This window comes from Chiroxiphia lanceolata, chromosome 1, assembly GCF_009829145.1.
Source record: "Chiroxiphia lanceolata isolate bChiLan1 chromosome 1, bChiLan1.pri, whole genome shotgun sequence".
Taxonomy (NCBI): Eukaryota; Metazoa; Chordata; class Aves; order Passeriformes; family Pipridae; genus Chiroxiphia; species Chiroxiphia lanceolata.
Genome location: NC_045637.1, coordinates 100,120,602 through 100,138,507, shown reverse-complemented (window position 1 = coordinate 100,138,507; position 17,906 = coordinate 100,120,602). Strand labels below are relative to the sequence as shown.

The following is a 17,906-nucleotide window of genomic DNA, read 5'->3' as shown; positions in this document are numbered from 1 at the left end:
ATCATGCTTCGTTGTAGAGGGATTTCATCCCCTGCCTGGAGCCTCAGTGTTTTTGTGATGATTTGGCATTGCAAACCGATTCTCTTTGTCAGTCAGACATTTCTTCAGATATAAACAGTGTTTAAAGAATGAAAACCTATTGTTTTTAATATTTGTACTTTACACAATTAACAACTGATTGTTGCATCTTTTAACAGTAGTGGATAAATATTCTAACGGGCTTAATGTTCTTACTGTATGCATTTATATTTGTGTTTTTTTACTGTATACGTTTATATTTGTTTTGTTAGAAAGAACCAGGACATATTTTTCCTAATAAAAAAATGTAGTTACAAATGAAAACTTATTTTCATTGAAATTTTTCCATGGATTACTTCTTTTCAGCAAAAAATCATAAATTTTGGGATTTTCACTAGATACATTTCAGTGGTGGGCAGGAAATTCTTTGAGTTTTTGTCAAAATTTTGAGGGAAGGGGATTGATAGAAAGCTAATGTGTTTCACCAGGAGTTTAATTAAATTATAAACTCCAGAACTTGAATGGAAATTGTTCACATGCATTTTCTGGCAACTCACTCAGTAAACCTGCAGTCCAGCAGTCACAATAATTGTTTAGCTTCTACTTCATAAGGAAAACATATGCAGAATATAATGCAGTGGTTACCAGATGGAAATGAGAATGTTAACTGAGACAGTAATATTTCTTACAGCCTTCCAGATTGTATTACCAAAACACTCAGAGTACTAGCAGTGTCTCTGTGTATAAGGTAGAAATCTTATGCTGTTTGTATTGATGACTGGTAATTATCCTGCAAAACTGCTTCTTATTTCATATATGAGCTGTGCCTAAAGAATATAAAGTAAGCTAATTCTTTAACTTCATCCTGACAGATACAAAAGAAGTCTTCATCTGAAGACATTGAAAAACCTGCAAAGTACTTGAGTTTCTTCAAATTTAACTATACTTCCAGCTGTGATTCTACAGTCATTTCCCACTAATGAGAAGGCATATATGTAATTTTATTGGTATTCATTTGTTCTCTTACAGGTTTACAATGCTGGACCAAGCACTCTCCCTGGAGCTTTTCTTGACATTTCATTTCCAAACCGCCTCTCTGCCACTGGAGACGAAATATTTCATATTCAGCAGATGATGGTGAGTATGTTATGATGTATTTTGAGACCAGAGAGGCACTGAAAGCTACTGATGACTGAAACAATAGAAATCTACCAGAACCAGATGAATAAGTTGCTTTTTAAGATAATGAAAGGTTATTTGTACCTGTGGCCACATCATAAGTAGCTGAGTCCCTCCAGCTGTTGACTGCTCTCCCTCACCTAGGGCAAAGAACTGATTCTATGTTCCTGGTTTCCCATGATGCTATGTAAAAGTAGGTCAGACTAACACTGAAGAAAACATTTCCCGGAGTCACACCTCCATAGAGGATTGAGTCTTAATTAGTCCTCCCTGTCTGAGGGAGGATTAAATGGTGTATGTAATATCCGTAGGATATGTTACCAAACTGATTGATGTTCCTTGACTTTTTTCTGTGGTTTTCTGCAAGAATACTAGCTATGTCTGAATAACTTATCAATATCTATTTTTCTGTAGTCCATGTTATAATTTGCTCTTTTTGAGTGGTCTTTTAGCAAACATAAGTAATAGAGAAAGTTATTCTTTCAACATCGTGTTTTTCAAGATGATTTTTTGTGAACTACAAAGAAATTCAACATAAACTGTGGTAAAGAAGACACATTCTTAGATTTCATTTCTAATATTTATTTATTAATTTCAAAACCTTTGTTAGACCACTAAAATACCATCATTTATACTGTGGTGACCAAGAGAGGGAAACCTTACTACTGAGGTAAATTTAGTACTGACATTCAGAGTAATCTGCCTTAGTGATAATTGAAAAGAAGCATTATACTTTCTTGTTGTTAGCTACTTTTCTAGCCTTTTGGTTGAAAAGTATTACCATTCCTGATATGTAGGTAACAGTGTCACTGAATATGTGTAAACATAGATCCAAAGGATCTTTCTAAGCAGGTTTCCAAGATTTTTGCTGTGGAAGGTATGAGATAAATATAGATATGGCTTACAGATGGGCACTAAAGACAGAATAACTGAGAAACAGATTGGAATATTGTATGCAATACTAGTGTATAGACTGAGTCAATTCTCCAGCTAGACTGAATTAGTTCTCCAGCATGTGCCTCATTTTCCGTGGCATTGCATTTTAATGCTTTATTTAGTCCAGCCTTATAAACAGAAGATCACCTTTCCTTTGACAAGGATCATGACCCATTTCCTTGGCCCTTTTCTGATCTGTGTGCCATGGGAGGCAGTGTGTTCGCAGCAGCAACAGAGAGGTGGGAGTCTTCTTAACAGATTTTGTCTCCCTAAATGTCGGTACCTCCTCTAAAGTCAGTCATTCTATACATTCCTGTATAGACAAGAGAAAGGAATAGAAAACAGCCCATCTTACTTAGAGTGTGATAAATTCCTTCTTGGCATTACTTGTTTCTCTGTGTTGACTCTTCCAGAAGTCTGGGCAAATTGTCTTAGTCAAGGCACTCGTTTTGTACACTTCAATTGGGTGAGGTGTACACTACCCACCAAGTGGGCGAGGACTAGTTTCCAGGCATAGAATCATAGAATCATAGAATCATAGAATCAGACGGGTTGGAAAGGACCTCTGAAATCATCAAGTCCAACCCTTGATCCACTACCACCACAGTTGCTAGACCATGGCACTAAGTGCCACGTCCAGCCTCATCTTAAAAACCTCCAGGGATGGAGAATCCACCACTTCCCTGGGCAGGCCATTCCAATGGCTGATTACCCTCTCTGTAAAGAATTTCTTTCTAATATCTAACCTAAACCTCCCCTGGCGCAGCTTAAGGCCATGCCCTCTTGTCCTACTGCTGATTGCCTGGGAGAAGAGACCAACCCCCACCTGCCTACAGTCTCCTCTCAGGTAGTTGTAGAGAGCGATGAGGTCTCCCCTGAGCCTTCTCTTCTCAAGGCTAAACAACCCCAGCTCCCTCAGCCTCTCCTCATAGGACTTGGGCTCAAGTCCCTTCACCAGCCTCATTGCTATTCTCTGGACCTGCTCCAGCACCTCAACATCTTTCCTGAACTGAGGGGCACTGTCCTGAACTGGACCCAGTGCTCCAGGTGAGGCCTCACCAGTGCTGAGTACAGGGGCAGAATCACTTCCCTGGTCCTGCTGGCCACACTGTTCCTGATACAGGCCAGGATGCCATTGGCCTTCTTGGCCACCTGGGCACACTGCTGGCTCATGTTCAGCCTCCTGTCAATCAGCACTCCCAGGTCCCTAATAGATGTCATTATTTCTGCACGAGTTGTCTGAAAAGAATAGTTTTGGATAGCTGTTAGAAAATAAGGCAAACCCCTTAAATCTTGCACTTAACTTATTTTTCATTGCTGTTGTACATCTGATGGCTTACCAAAAGGAGGTCCAGCTGGCTAGTGTGGTCTTGAGCACTGTGCTAAGAAATGCTTACAGGGTTTATATTGCTTTTCCCAACAACAGGTTGCATTTCCCTGCATGTTGTTGGACTGAATTGTACTTTGTAGAATGTCTTCATAGGATTTTAAACAGCTGTTGTGAGACCTATCTGCATTGCAGGCTGAAGAGTGGTAGTAGGCAAGCATGTTTTTATGAGAGCTGTTTGCCTGGTACACTAGCATTCACTGGGTCATTTTGACTATTGATTTTGGGTATATGGTCAGTAGAAGTCTACTTCGTGACTTTCTAAACACCTCTAATATGTTAATAAATATTAGCCAAGCAAATCCGCTCTGGGGTAGTGGTTATCCCTGCTTTACAAATACATAATTGAAACACCAAATGGTTTGCCTGAGGTCACACAGGAAATTTGTGTCAGAGCCAGGCACTGAACCTCTGTATCCTAAGTCTTACTAGTGCAAGAGAGAAAGCATCTCACTCTTTTTCCTACTGCTTCTCTCCCACTGAGTTTTTATTGACTGAAAAGGGAACTAAAATCATGGAGCTTTTCAGCTTTTCATAGACCAAATATAATTAAACAAACAAACCCTAAAAGCAGATGAACTTTGGAAAATGGTTTAGAACAGCTGTTTTTCAGGAGAATTTTTGTAAGCATAGTCATTAAATATTTCAAGCTTTTCCTTATTTTCAACTCCCAAAAATCTAGATTGCAGTAAAGGTAATAAGGTAATAAAATCTTTTCCGACAGTGCAGGTGTTTCTGTAATTATGCCTTTTTGCCTATAATTCAGACATTCTAGCTGTCAGTGTTGACAAAACTTTCAGAATAGGTGTCATTAATACAGTAGATTAGGAATTGTCATTTATCTGTAACTGACACTGTTGATAGAGCATTTGCAATTTGATTACATAATGGGGTTTTTTTTAAAGCTAACAATTATATTGCTGTTTCTCTGATATACAGTAAAGCAGTGGAATTTATGGGTGAAAATGCATAATAAAACCACTAGAGTTTGTGTCTCAAATACACATATACCACACAAGATAGTTCCAGGAACCAATTCCTTCATATTGGATTGAGTGATCTAGTCTTTCAGGCACAAAAAATAGTAAGAGGCAGAGAGTCACATATGGCCCACTGGAACGGGCTCTTTCTTTGGGAGGTGTTAATAGGAATTATTATCTTGCTGGCCTTAGAGGAAATGACAGGCCTCATGCTTCCTCTGTTCCTGTTTTTTAGCTTTATTGCAGAAACTGTTTTAAGGTTTTCTTCCAGACAAATTCAGGACACAAATTCAGGAATTTGGGGTTCTGCCTTAGAAATGTTCAGGCGCAATTGAAGGGGTATTGGGAGTTTCTGCAGCACTTCTCCCAACAAAGTTCCCAGTATATAAAGGGAATGAGTTGACAGTAAAAGCCAGAAGTAAACAAGAAGATGGATAACTGAAAGAAAACTGGAGGAACAAACCACAAGTGAAGTTCCTCCCTATTAGAAATTTTTAATGAAAAGGAAAATATAGAAATTTTCAAATAATTTTAACTAAGAATTTCACAGTCGACATTGGGTTTACGTAGTAAATACTCAAATTCTGCAGCGGTAAATGATGTTTTGGAAGCAGATAAGACAAATTAATAGTTGTTCGCTTTTATGCATTTTTGTATTTGCTTTCTTGCAGAGGTTTCAAGACAGCTTAAAAGCATAATAAATTAAATACCTACATTTGTTAGTAAAAGTCTTGTAATAGAATAGTATAGGTGATGACACAGAAGAGCTTCATCCAAGCCGAGAAGTTAGTCTTAACACAAATATGTGTTCTCCACTCTTCAAGCCATTGATTATCTATTCTTCCACAAAGGAAAACAGTGCACACTTGTGTGTGGTTTGGTTTCGAACTGAAAGATCAGTAATTTCCTTTAACTATCCAGCTAATTTGGATGGCAAGGGGAGCACTACTTGACCTGCCAAAGAGCTGCTTTCTGGGGGCTCCAAAAAGATTTTCACAATGGGAGTTCCTACCAAATTAACCAGGGTATTTCCTGAAGCTGTTCATAAATTAGCAATGTGTCCAGGATTACTCTGATGCCGGTTTTATGGAGCTTGACCAGATTGTTGTGTTCCTATTTATTTTATTTGCAGTGAAGGTAAATAAATTATGAAGAACAAGGGATTAACTGTTGGAAACCAAGTTTGTCTGTTTGAACTGGATAATCTTCCCTCCTCTGGAGGGACCAAGAAGAGCCTGTTTAGGTGAATCAAGCATATAAAAAACTGTGTTATCATGCTCACTGAGATAAGAATCTTGTCAGAAAGTAAGATGTGTATGTTGCAAGTCTCTTCAAAGAGTGTGCAATCTAGGCAATGAAATAAAAGGGAATTCGGAAGAAAGAGGACGAGAGAAAGAAATACTGTTCTCAATTTTTTGGTGAAAAGCTCCCTCCCTGCATGTAACTCTTGATATCTAAGTCTAGTAATTACTGTTTTAGTAATAGCTACCAATAGAATATATTTAAATTACTATGTTCTCTTACTCTAGCAATTAATGTAGAGAGAGAGGCATAGAAGCAACTCTGGAGAAACACTTCCCAGTCTCCATTGACAGTACAGAAACCATCTAGTCTCCCTGAGTTTCCCTAGTCATCTAAGCTTAGACCTTGAGAATTATCTCCAGAGAGCAAAAAATGGGTTAAACCCCAATCTTGTGAATCCTACTCCCATTAACCTCAAGTGTTAGCCAGTTAGCCCAGGACCCTAGTTCCTAGTCCGACCTTCCTATCACTTTTCGGTTAGGGAACAAAATAAAGGTCCTTCTCTGGGAAGGACAAACAGAAGTCCTCCAGTTGTCTTATTATGCTTAGCAGATTCACACTTCTTTCTGTGTGGATGAGACCTGGATTGTGCCTTTGTGAAAGCTGGGTATCAGTAAGATTTTAAAAAGTAAAGAGAAGCTGGAGGAATTGACGAGAATTCCTTTTACAGGTTGCCTTTTAAGTTAATGGCCGCCTGAGCATGGGACTGTAGAAATGCTTGTCATGTTCCATAAGGAAAATGTGGAAATAAATTCTCTTCCTATGAATGTTGATACAGAAAAAGTAAAATGGAAGTCAGTCCCAGAGCCACAAGTCTTTCCTGGCTGATGACAGGTTATATTTCTAAGGCCAGTTTTGTATACCACTCATGTAATTTTTCTTCCTGACATTAGCACAGTAATGACTGTAAGGAGAAGGAAGAAGTTAGGGAGAAGTTTGCTACCTCATTCCATAAAAGGTCCCACCCAGACTGCTTGAAGTTTTTCTTCACTTATATAATGAAAAAGAAATCTTTGCAATTTTAAAACTTTAAATGTAATTTCTGCTTATTATCTGTATGTTTTATCTTCCAGCATAAGAATCCAATGCTTTGGCTACTTCACTGCTGGTGTTTAAAACTTAAAACTAAGCAAAGAAGGACTGTCAAAGCTTTCTAAAGTGCTGGTAGTGCATGAGTGTTCCTGGAAGCATATGTTGAGATTGTCAATCTCACTACTGTACGCTCCACAAACAGAGGCAAACTTGTACATTGTTATGAGTATGTAGATAACCTCTTGTTTGTTGGTTTAACAACAGTTTAAAATTAGTTTAAAATTATTTATGTCTTTTAGACATTTCATCTCTGAAAACATATATATGCATATATGCAGTCCCAGCATGTGAAGATAGAAATATTTTACTTGATACAGCAAATTTTTTTTCCAGCAGCATTTTATGCTATTCATTGCCACCTTTGTCAGAAAGATTGTGCAGGAACATTTGCACTTACAGCAAGATTTATTTTAGCCCTTTGTATTCATCATCTCATTTGCAGTCTTTTCATTTCAATGATTCTTATGCACTGAGATACGCATATTTTGGCACCATATTTAAAGGCATAGCTAAATTATTCATTCCAGGGAGTGTATTGTACAGAAATTTGTACAGAAAATTGTATAGAAACTTTCTGACCTTCCTGCCTCTTTCACTTTAATGCTTAATGACTATTGCAAAACAGTTTTACTTAGGTAGTTGGAGGTGTTCACCCCACCCTCAGTGTAGAGCAGCTCTGTGATAGCCACAGAATCTGACTGTGGCTAGGAGCTCTCTCACTTGCAGGGAAACTAGTACATCTGCCAGATCCGAGGATGGCTGTGAGGGGAGGCAGGAGCATACACTGTCAGCATGGCAGAGTCGCCTTTAGACATGGGGAGCAGAACCCCAAAGCAGCTCAGAACGAGTTCTCTTAAACATCTTCCTGATGTAAACATGATGAAATGAAACTCAGTGAAGAGGAACTTTGCTCTCATTTAAGTTTCCATTGTTATACAGGAAATGGTGCCCAGCCACAAAATTAAAGCTCTTTCCTGAGTTAAGACCTTAAAATAAATCTATACTGAAAAAAAAAATCATGACATTTTTACTATATAAGAGATGACTAAATCACTACGCAAAAGCTCTGCCTTGGTCAGAGTTCACGGCATTTCCAATGTTTCAAAATAATCTTTTCGTGCATTGCTGGATGCATCCTTGAGGATACAGCAAAACTACTTAACACGGCAGAAAGTTTTCTTTCACTTCGTAGTTTGGATTTTTAGGTGAAACCAAATTTGAACAAATTTTCTGATTTTTTTTGATTGCTTAGACCAAATCTTCTAGCAATGAAAATGGTATGGTATTTATATAAGCAGTGAATTTTTTTTAATATTCTAAAGAGGATGTTCTTGGAAAATGCATTTTGAATACAGAAAAATAGTTGTCTTTCAAGAAAGACTAGTAATATAAAAATCAAGGCCATTGAAATGTGGGATAAAAACACTGTGATCTATGTATTAAATCAGGCCATGGCAACACTTGATGTGTTCATTTGTGGCTTGCTCACAATTAGCTTCCAAACTAAAGCAAAATTTGTCAATTTACTTAGTTATTGTAATTTTCAGACATACTCCCTCCCAAAAAATCATGTCTTGTCAATATAATGTGTCAGTTTGATTAATATTTTGAGTCAGCTGAAAGTGTTGCTACTTTGTGAACGGCCCATAGCTCCTATTTTCTTGGCTGAATATGTGGAATTCCAATTTTGAAAAAGATGGCTGATTTGCCTTTTGATAAAAGGAAATTTCAGATAAAGAAAGAGTATAATGGGTATATACATTACCTGTTATCAGATTGATGAAGAAAGCAGGAGGTTTGGTAGATACCAAATCAGGAGTAATGATGTAGTAATCAGGAGTTTTGCTGAGGTATGGAAAAAATGTGTATAGAAGATTTTTTTATAAGCTTCCCAGCCAGAGAAGGAAGCTCTTCCTGGTGAAGGACTACTGAATGAAAAGGGAATCTAAAAATTTTTTTTTTTTTTTAAATTCTTTGTTTCTTTTTGAAGGAATCTAAGGATTCCTTTCACCATTTTCCCATTTGTGAAGCTGTTCCGGCCAAAAACAATGCAGAAGGAAATTGAGAAAAGAACTGCTTGGTTAATTAATTTTACACATAGTCTTCTTTTGAATCCTGATTCATAAACTAGCCTTTTTCTTCTGTAACTAACACACAAGATTTGTGGTCTAAATGAAGGAAGCAAAAAACAAGTAAGAGTTAAAAACTATGATATCTGTGTATATAAACTCTAGCTCCCATCTGATGAAAGAAGCATTTTCCTCTCTGTTCATGTATCAGAGTGGAAATAAGCATCTTTTGTTGGATTTCTCTCATGGCTTTGCAAATCTCATGCAAGGTACCTTATGGTATCAAAAGTATCAATAAACCATTGATACTCATTGAGAAATGAGAACTCTGAAGATGTCTTAGAAAGTAAAGAACATCTTCTGCCTAACTTAATATATCTCCTCTACCCCCCAAGAGTTTTTTTTAATGAGGATGACTCATTTAATCTTCAGCTGTCTACAGTAGATAAGTAAAATCATCCTCTTGGAAGTCCTACCTTCTGTCGTCTGCCTCTGAAGAGCTTGGATCTTAAACACCTTTCTGATACATCCAAACGTCTGCTTTAGGGAAAAACACCAGAGTTGTTTGAGCCCTATAGGGAATGTACTTACCAACAGAGTCTTCAGAACTCTTCATCCTAACATCAACACAGCCCATAACGAAAGTCCAACAAATGGGTAAAGAAGAAACACAGACTTATTTGTGTTTATGCATCATAGGTAAGGCTGTAGAAGGGGATGTGCTAGATAGAAACAGGTGGAACCTGGCTGAAGGAGCACCAAACTGTAAGTAATCTCAGGGACTTTTTAAATAGAGGCATATCCTGGGAATTATCTGTTGCCTCATATGTTGGTTAAGCATTTCACAGTTCCCCTTAGGGAGAGGAAAAGTACCTCTCAGTGTCTCTCTCTTGAATTTCAACTGTTAGAGGCTGATATGTAAGGAGCACATGAATGTTAATGGTAAACTGATTTCTGTGTAAGGTGGTGGTGATTCATTCTTAGGCCTGAACCTTCTGTGGACCTCACAGTTAAATCATACAAGTGGTCAGTCCTTCTTCTCACTGTGTATATGTCGCAGTACCCTCTGTCTAGGAAAGAAGCTGCTGTCTTGTAAGTTATGAACTTTATGCAAGATCTTTGCTTTTGTCACTGAACTGGGTAGGCATCACTAGTTCTTCAGAGTAGTACTTCTGGAGATTGCTGCTAAGTATGTGCAAATCATTTTCAGGACCAAACCAGGCAAATGTTGCAAGATCATGCTTATTGAACCTGATTATTTAATTAAGCTGTATATAAAGTGCATCAGAAAAAACATCTAAAGGCATTGCAATCAGGTTAGCACAGATTTATGCCAAACATGCATTTAGTGTTTTCCTTTCATCTGGAGAAGCAGAAGGCAGAGTTATGGTGTACTCCTCTAAGCTGATTTAAAACTTTAATATCTTCACTTTGCTGTTTAAATCTTGCCTGTCTTCATGGCTGCGTAAGTTTACTTATTAGATCTGAGGACTACTGGTTTTCCTTGCCATCATTGCTATTTTTATTTTAAATCTTTCACGGGTTGTGTAAAAATGGGTTAATTTTTAAAATTATTTTCTGTTATTTCAGTGTCTCTTAAATTTATTGCCAGAATCAACAAAACTGCTCTGATTCAAGCATGTTTCATTATCTGTGAATATTAAACATTCTTGGCATATGGAGCAAGTAGTCAGATAACATAACTTATTTGTCTGCTGTTGAAAGTCTTGACCTTGTCTGGAATTTCTTGTCAGTACCCTTTTTTTCTCAGTGTGACATGTTAGATTAACCCTGCCTATCAATTCTCTGTTCACCTAATAAAGGGTGAATCAGTATCTTTGAATCAGAACATATGTATACATTTATCCCCTAATATTAGAATGAATGTGCTATGGTGAGCAACAAAGACACACAAGTGCATCTGTTATTTATTTTTTGAGTTTGAAAACTTGAAGCACTGATTAGTTATTCATACATAAATAAAACAGTTAATAAATATATAAGAAGGGGGAAATATGTAAAAACTCTCTGGCAGAGACCACAACCAAACTCCTTGTCCTTTGGAGCCAGCATACCCCAGGGCTGAAGAGCAAGGCATCCATTTCAGAGTTGAGCAATGTTAACAATTTTGTGAGATGTCTGGCCTGTGTTCAGACCTTGAGCATGTTTCCTGCAAGTAAAATTGCTGTTCCAGTTGATGTTTTCCCTGAACTTGCCCATGGACTTTTTCTGAGGTTGGATATGGATTTGGTCCTATCACATGCACTCAGGTCTGGATTCCACCTTGATGATTGCTTTGTACCAGCTTAATTCTGCTGACTTCCAGGCTAATAACTAGTGATGATTTAGCTCAGGAGGGGAATCACGTTCTTACTGAAAGAACGTGGAAACTTTAAGTTTTAATATCACAATTAGTTCTTTTGCATCAATGGAAGTCTAGTGTTGTATATAAGGAGTGAGATGAAGATACACATTTGTTTGCCCGTTTACCTTGTAAAATGTCAGTCATTAAATATGGAAATAGCCTTTGGTTTCTTATATGCAGCACTGCAGCAGGGAGATTATACTTAATGTTTTATTGGAAGCAATAGCTAGTTTTCCTCCTGTTTTTTCTGTCTCATTCTTCCAAGAGACTTCTATCACTTGCACGTACTTAACACCATGCCAACTGCTAATATTCACTTCTTTTGCTTGGTCCTCAACTGACCTGTCCAGCCCCTTGTTTGGAAATTGTGTTTCATTTCCCTCTCTCAGGTTAACATCTTGTGCAGGATATAGGGCTCTGAAAAAAATGGAAGATCTTGCCTTTGATGCATGTTGATAGGTTTAGGTTAAATCTAAGAAGAGGCCGCTGGCTTTCAGTCCACCTGTGAAGTTTATGTTACAGGTAGTATGACCTAAAATTAAACTGTTTGCTAACAAATCTCAAAAATTTCTGAAAGGCCCCAAAGGCTTGTTAGAAATTGCCATGTTCTGAGAGTAGTTACAGATGAGGAGAAATGATGTTTGCAAGTACCCTGAAGGTGGAAGACAGAGCTGATGGCAGAACAGGAATGTGCTGAGGCAGCAGGTGTAGGAACTCCAACCACCTGTGGCTGACCTGGCTTCTTGGCAAGAAGTTTTTCCTTGGATTATCCTCTGTGTTTCCAGGGAAATATGTGGTGATTGTGCCCCATGCACTGGTACCTCCTTGTTGGAGTGACAAGCCAAGCCTAAATATTCTCATAAATCCCTACACATGCAGGGAAAGTCAGAGCGGATGATCCCTGTGTACATAATAAATTCAACACACTTTTCCCATACAGCCCTATTAAATATCCTGCAGTGTTTTTAGGATGTAGTATGTGTGGAGTGTTCGTGATATGTTTTACTCTGAAATGACCTTCCTGCCACTTTTTCTCCAGAGTGGTGTAATCTTACATCATTAAAAACCATTACTGCTTTGTGAGTTTGCCTGTGCTCTGTAAGACAAAAGTCTGACAGATTCCGATATTCAGAATCCACTAAAGTCATCCTGTGGTAATTTCTTCCTTGTTGCAGATAGAACATTTTTAAAGCGTGAAGTAATGTGCATACTTTCTCCAATGGTTATATCTTTCCTCTGAGAAGCTTAGTGGTTTGTGCCAACAGAAAGTTGGCAGAGTAACCCATTGTGAAGGCTGTCCTATTTAAATGTCTCTCAAGCATGTTCATAGGCTCTTCAAGGGGACAGCAACTTCCAGTAAATTAACAAAGCTAGAGACTAACTTGTCTCAATGAGTGTGTGGCCATTTTTGGAATCATAGAATGGTCTGGGTTGGAATGGATAGAGTAGGGAGCATGAAAGATATTCTACTATGATGATAGATTACTAAATTATAAGCCTTTGTAGGGGTATGGTGACATTTAGAGGCCTGTTATGCAAGGTGCCATTTACAGTCTGAGTAGTACAAATGTTCTGGCTTATATTTCTTCATGTTTATGCAAGTTGCATGTACATGCACACATGTTGAATACAATAGGAGAATACATGTGTATATGTATATATATATATATATATGTTTGTGAGCAAGTAGTGATTTTCTGTCACTTTGATTTTGGATGTCCACCTAAAACTGTCTGAAAGATGGTGATTTTCAAGTGCCACACGTTAGGTGTCTAAGCGAGGAGTGGCAGACTGAAAAATGAAACTAAACACGCTTCCAGCATGGGGAAAACTGGAATGCTTTTTTGAACGCGAGAACACAATTTTAAAGGCATCAAGGCTGGACATGTTAATGAAGGGGACAAACTATGTTAATTAAGGAGTTACATAAGCTTTTACTGCAATTTCCAAATAGTTAATTTTTCTTCAAGATGGATTACATGGGGGATGGAGGGATTACAGGGGTTTAGACATGGTTTTAACAATCATCTCAAAAAGTCCTTTCTTAATTCTGGAGTCAGGTTTGTATCTCAGGGTTGCACATCTGTCTCAGGACAATTTCTTCAGATCACGAGATGTTTGTCAGCTCTTGTTTTCCAAGGTTTATGATTCAAATTTACCAAGCTTCCTTTTGCTGAGAGCTGGTTTTGGGCTCCCACAGTGAGGCACCAGACAATAATGTGTTGTTATTGAGAAATGTCGATGACTATTCTGACATCCAGTGATGTTCAAGAATGTGGGTGAGATCAGAGTGCAGGACATGCTGGCTTTAGTCACTCTGATATTCCACAGTGAGAATATCAGAATTTTTTTTTTTTTACCTTTATTTACCTTGGGATTGAGCAGTTTGACAAAAGTGCCTTTGAACTTGAGATAAAAACTAGAAAAAAACAATACACATGGACGGCCTGGTAAAAAGAAACCATTGTCAGTAAGACCTTGCGTGGGAAAATTTTACTTTTGTTTTTGGTGTTGGTTTGCCTCACATGAAAGTTGTTAATATTAGAATGCAGCATGCTTTCACCATCTTGAATATCTTCAGAGATAAATAATAAATATATCAAGTTATAAATTTTTTTTGAAAAGTTTTTATAAAATGTTCTGATTTCTATCAGAATATCACCCCCTTACAAATTTTTCAGTTTAGAATTGAAACTCTGAAAATGTAATTTCTTTGCAAAAAATACATTTTTTTTAATTAGAAAAGTTTTCCAGGAGTTTAATGCTAGTGGTATCTACTTTTGTGTTACAAAAATTTTATGCTGTCACCTCAGAAAAACTCATGACATGTGTGGTAGTCTAGATTGTATGTGACAACATAGACTATTGAATATAGAGGAGGAGAAAAAGTAAAAAATAATTTAAGATCTTTGAAATTATTTTTATGCTATTTTTTTCTGCAGTGTAAAGCTGTTCAGTGAAATCTGCTAGGTCAGCCACTCATTTGTGACTGCAGCACATTCAGGCCCCAGGACCAAACTCACAGCAAGAAAAGAGTGTAATATGGACATCAGGTGATGAGGATGCCAGGCAGTTAGCCTGGTTTACCTTTTTCTTTGGCCTGCTTTATGTGCTAAGGTACACTTTGTCTACCTTTGTCTCGGTATAGATTTTAGGTACACTTCACGTACAGGACACCATTCTGTATTGCCAGTGCACCAGACTGCAAATGATTTTATTCAGGACTTAAAACCAGTAAGTAGCTTCTGGAAAACAGGATGAAACAACATTCAGCAGAGACAGCTGCAACACAGCTCCTTGGAAGTCCCTCCTTAAGAGGCTACTCCTGCTTGGTACCTCTCTTAGGGTGGGTTTTTATTTCCCAATCTGCAATCTTAAAGTAGAATTTAATAAAGCCTCCCTTCTGTCCCTGTTCTCCCCACCCCAGTTTTGCTGTTTGTTTGTGTTAGGAGTTGAATGTTGACATTTCTCTCTGGCTTCTGTATAGTCCTTGTACTGAGTACAAAGGCAATGCACATCTCTTTCCCCATCCTATGCACTGCTCAAAAAAAATCCTTTCTGCTGTTTCTGTGAGATGTTGAATCCCAGGTCCTGGGAAGATCACTTTGGGGGATAGTTCTCTTCTGTTTATAGGCTGCTGAGACCACATGGAAATTTCCAAAAAGCTCTGGTTTGCCACATACCCTGAAACTCTAAGTCTGACAAAAAGTCTGGCTTCCTACTCCATTTCAAAGACTTGAACAGTTCTTGCATCAGAAGCATTTGCCCATGCAAAGCCCCTAAACTTTGCCGGAAATTCCTTTCTCTGTGTACCAAATTATGAGGTTGGTCACAAGGAGAAAAACAAGTGGTTGGGGTAGCATAATGTTTGAACAAGAGGCTTACAATGAGGCCAAATCATGATTTGTATTTCACAGATGCAGTTTAGTCTCAGCATAATGCTGAGGAACATTTTGGAGCTTTATACTAAGATTTTATTTACCTGATTGTTTTCCTGCAGCTGAATATTTTATTGAAAGCAGTTTATTGAAAAGTTGCCCTAGTTTTTTCTGACTGGTTGACTGAACCTTGATGCATGTAAAATTGAGAATAAGAGATGATGTGAAATGTGTCTGACAGTCACCCTAACAAAATAAACCAAAATAGCTAAAAAAAACCCCACCAAACCAACTGTGGCCAGTCCTTTGGAAAGGATGGATTTCCTTCTACCTCAGCCTGATCCACTCATTTAAAAGTTTTTTGTTAATTTTTTCCTAGTTTTATGGCTCTGTGGTTTCCAAGAGTGCTAAAAGAAACAGAGCGCTGCTCAGATGCCTTGCGTCCTTTCCTGCCTGTTGGCTGTCAGCACACGCTGATTGATCACAGGCATACAGATGAGTCTGACTTGATTTTTGGCTCACATTCTGCAGGCCAAGTAGTAGCGTCTGCTTCTAGGAAGTAACCTCTGCCTTTGGCTACTAGAACAGGGTATAGGTGACCTGCTGGTCTGTTCCAAAGCAGTACAGGTAACAGGAGGTGCTTGGTTCTTGCCTGTTTCCCTCCTAATATGGACTGAATTTAGTAACCGCCTCATGTAGGATTGCTGTGTAGTTGATAGAGAGGAAAGAGTACTTCCAAGTTCAGAGGAACTGGTCCTCTGGAAGTGCCTTTCTCTGTTTCAGCTAAAATGTTTTGAAAAGGATGCCAGCCTTCAGTTTAAGAAAAGATAATCGTTTAGAGGAGAAAGGACCATATTTGTGTTGCTTCCTGCTAGATAATTCCTTTTAGTCTTGTGAGATATTTCTGCTTTGGTTTGTTCTTACACCATATTTTTACAGGATGTAAAGCAGGACTATTTGGAGAGTATGCCAAGAGCTGGTATAGTGCTGAAGCTCCTACTGTCCTTCCTATATCTCTTGCATGATTCTGATGACATCTGTCCAAGTGTCTGGTAATTTAAACTTTCAGGAAGAAAGAGCAAGTACTGAATAGATCTTGACTTTTTGCTACTCTTAATTAACATAAATCTTCTAAGCTGATATGGATCTAATTTCCATGTGAAAGATCAAAGAAAATGAATGTCCATGAGCTTTATGAGTCTCTTACCTACAATAAATAATGAAAACTCATTTCAAGTGATCTGGATAAATGATGAATATCGTAGTCTTAATTTTCAGTTTATCCCAATGAGACTGTAAACTGTGGGTGCATCTCTTAGGAATGTAAGGACAGATTATGTAAAGACAGGTTATGGACACATACTTCAAATAACAGATTATGAAGAACTTGTGGGTCAGAAAAGGTACATCTTTCCGAGAGACACAGACATCACTTATCTGGAAAATAATGTTTAAAATCTAGATAGATCTTTGGGGTTTGCTTCTTTTTTTTAATACTTAACTATTTGATGCCTAATCAGACTCAGAGCATGCAACAATTTCATATCTATAACAACTCTTTTCCTCCCTCTTTCGAGAGTTTTTTATTTGAATAAGGTACATCCTGTCAGAGGATGTGAGGATGTCAACAGCAGGATGTGTAAGAATGTCAGTTGATGGTTTTCGGGAAAATCTCCCTCTCTCTCACTCTGTCACAGTTTGAGACCCTCAAAAATCCAATTTCCAATTTCCAAGCCTCCCCCCCCAATTTACCTCAACATCAAAGAGAAGTTTTCAGGCAGGCACAACTCAGTATAGGGGAAGGGAAGATATACAATTTATTACTATACAAAATAAATACTATACAAACTAAAAAACAATTATATACACAATATTAACACAGCTTCTACCACTCCTTGAACCCTCCCACATCACTTCGGGAGAAGTCTTCAGAGCGATAGTGAAAAGTCTCTCTCTCATTGAGGTATCAGAGAAAGGGTTGAAACCCCCACCAGCCCTTAGCTTCATGCTGAGGTCCTATCCTGAGCTGCAAGGGAGACAGCTTGCGCCATCAGGATCTTCATCATGAAAGGTCCAGGGAGTGAGCTCTGAGTCCTTCCTCCCTGGTTTTGTGAAGGTTTCCTCCCAGGGGTAAGATGTTCTGCTCTCACCCTCCAGGTTGCAGGCTCTGGGTCTCTGCTCAGTTCTTTTAACCCCAAATAGTTTTAAAGCCCTTACCCAGGAAAAACCTGCTTGTTTGGCCCTCTCACTCTTCTTTAGCTGCTGCAGCTTCCAGTTTCGGTAGTCCATGTCCAAACCCAATGTAGAGCACCTCCGAGCCCTCTCTGGCCCGTCTCCAATTTCTGCCTGGAGTTCTTCCAACTGTTGCAATGAATCGCAACTGTTTCTCCCGGCAACCGAGCCTCTCTGGCCCGTCTCTTGGCTCAGCTGCAGTACCGAGCATGCCAGCCAGGGAAACAGGGAGCTGCAACTCTCCTGGCTGGCCTCCGAGTCCACTCTGTCTGCTTCTTCTGTGCAGTGGAGGGGGAGAACCGGCGAGGGAACCACTCTAGCCCTAGTTGAAGCAAGGCCGAGGAGGCCCGGGGACCCCTCTGGTCCATGGGCTCCCCTGGCCACCCCTCATGTCTCCGATTCTCTCTTACACACAGAACACTCCTACATGGTGCCTCCAGCCCTGGCCAAGCCAGGGCCACTGGGGCA

At 38.7% G+C, this 17,906-nt stretch overlaps 1 protein-coding gene across 1 annotated transcript in view; it reads left to right on the top strand.

Annotated features, from left to right (window-relative positions):
• Positions 1-17,906, top strand: part of ITGA9 (integrin subunit alpha 9) — a 217,633-nt gene that overhangs the window by 173,340 nt on the left and 26,387 nt on the right. The window contains 1 exon segment of the mRNA XM_032691139.1: positions 1,048-1,155. Within this exon segment, the coding sequence (XP_032547030.1) occupies positions 1,048-1,155 (108 nt within the window).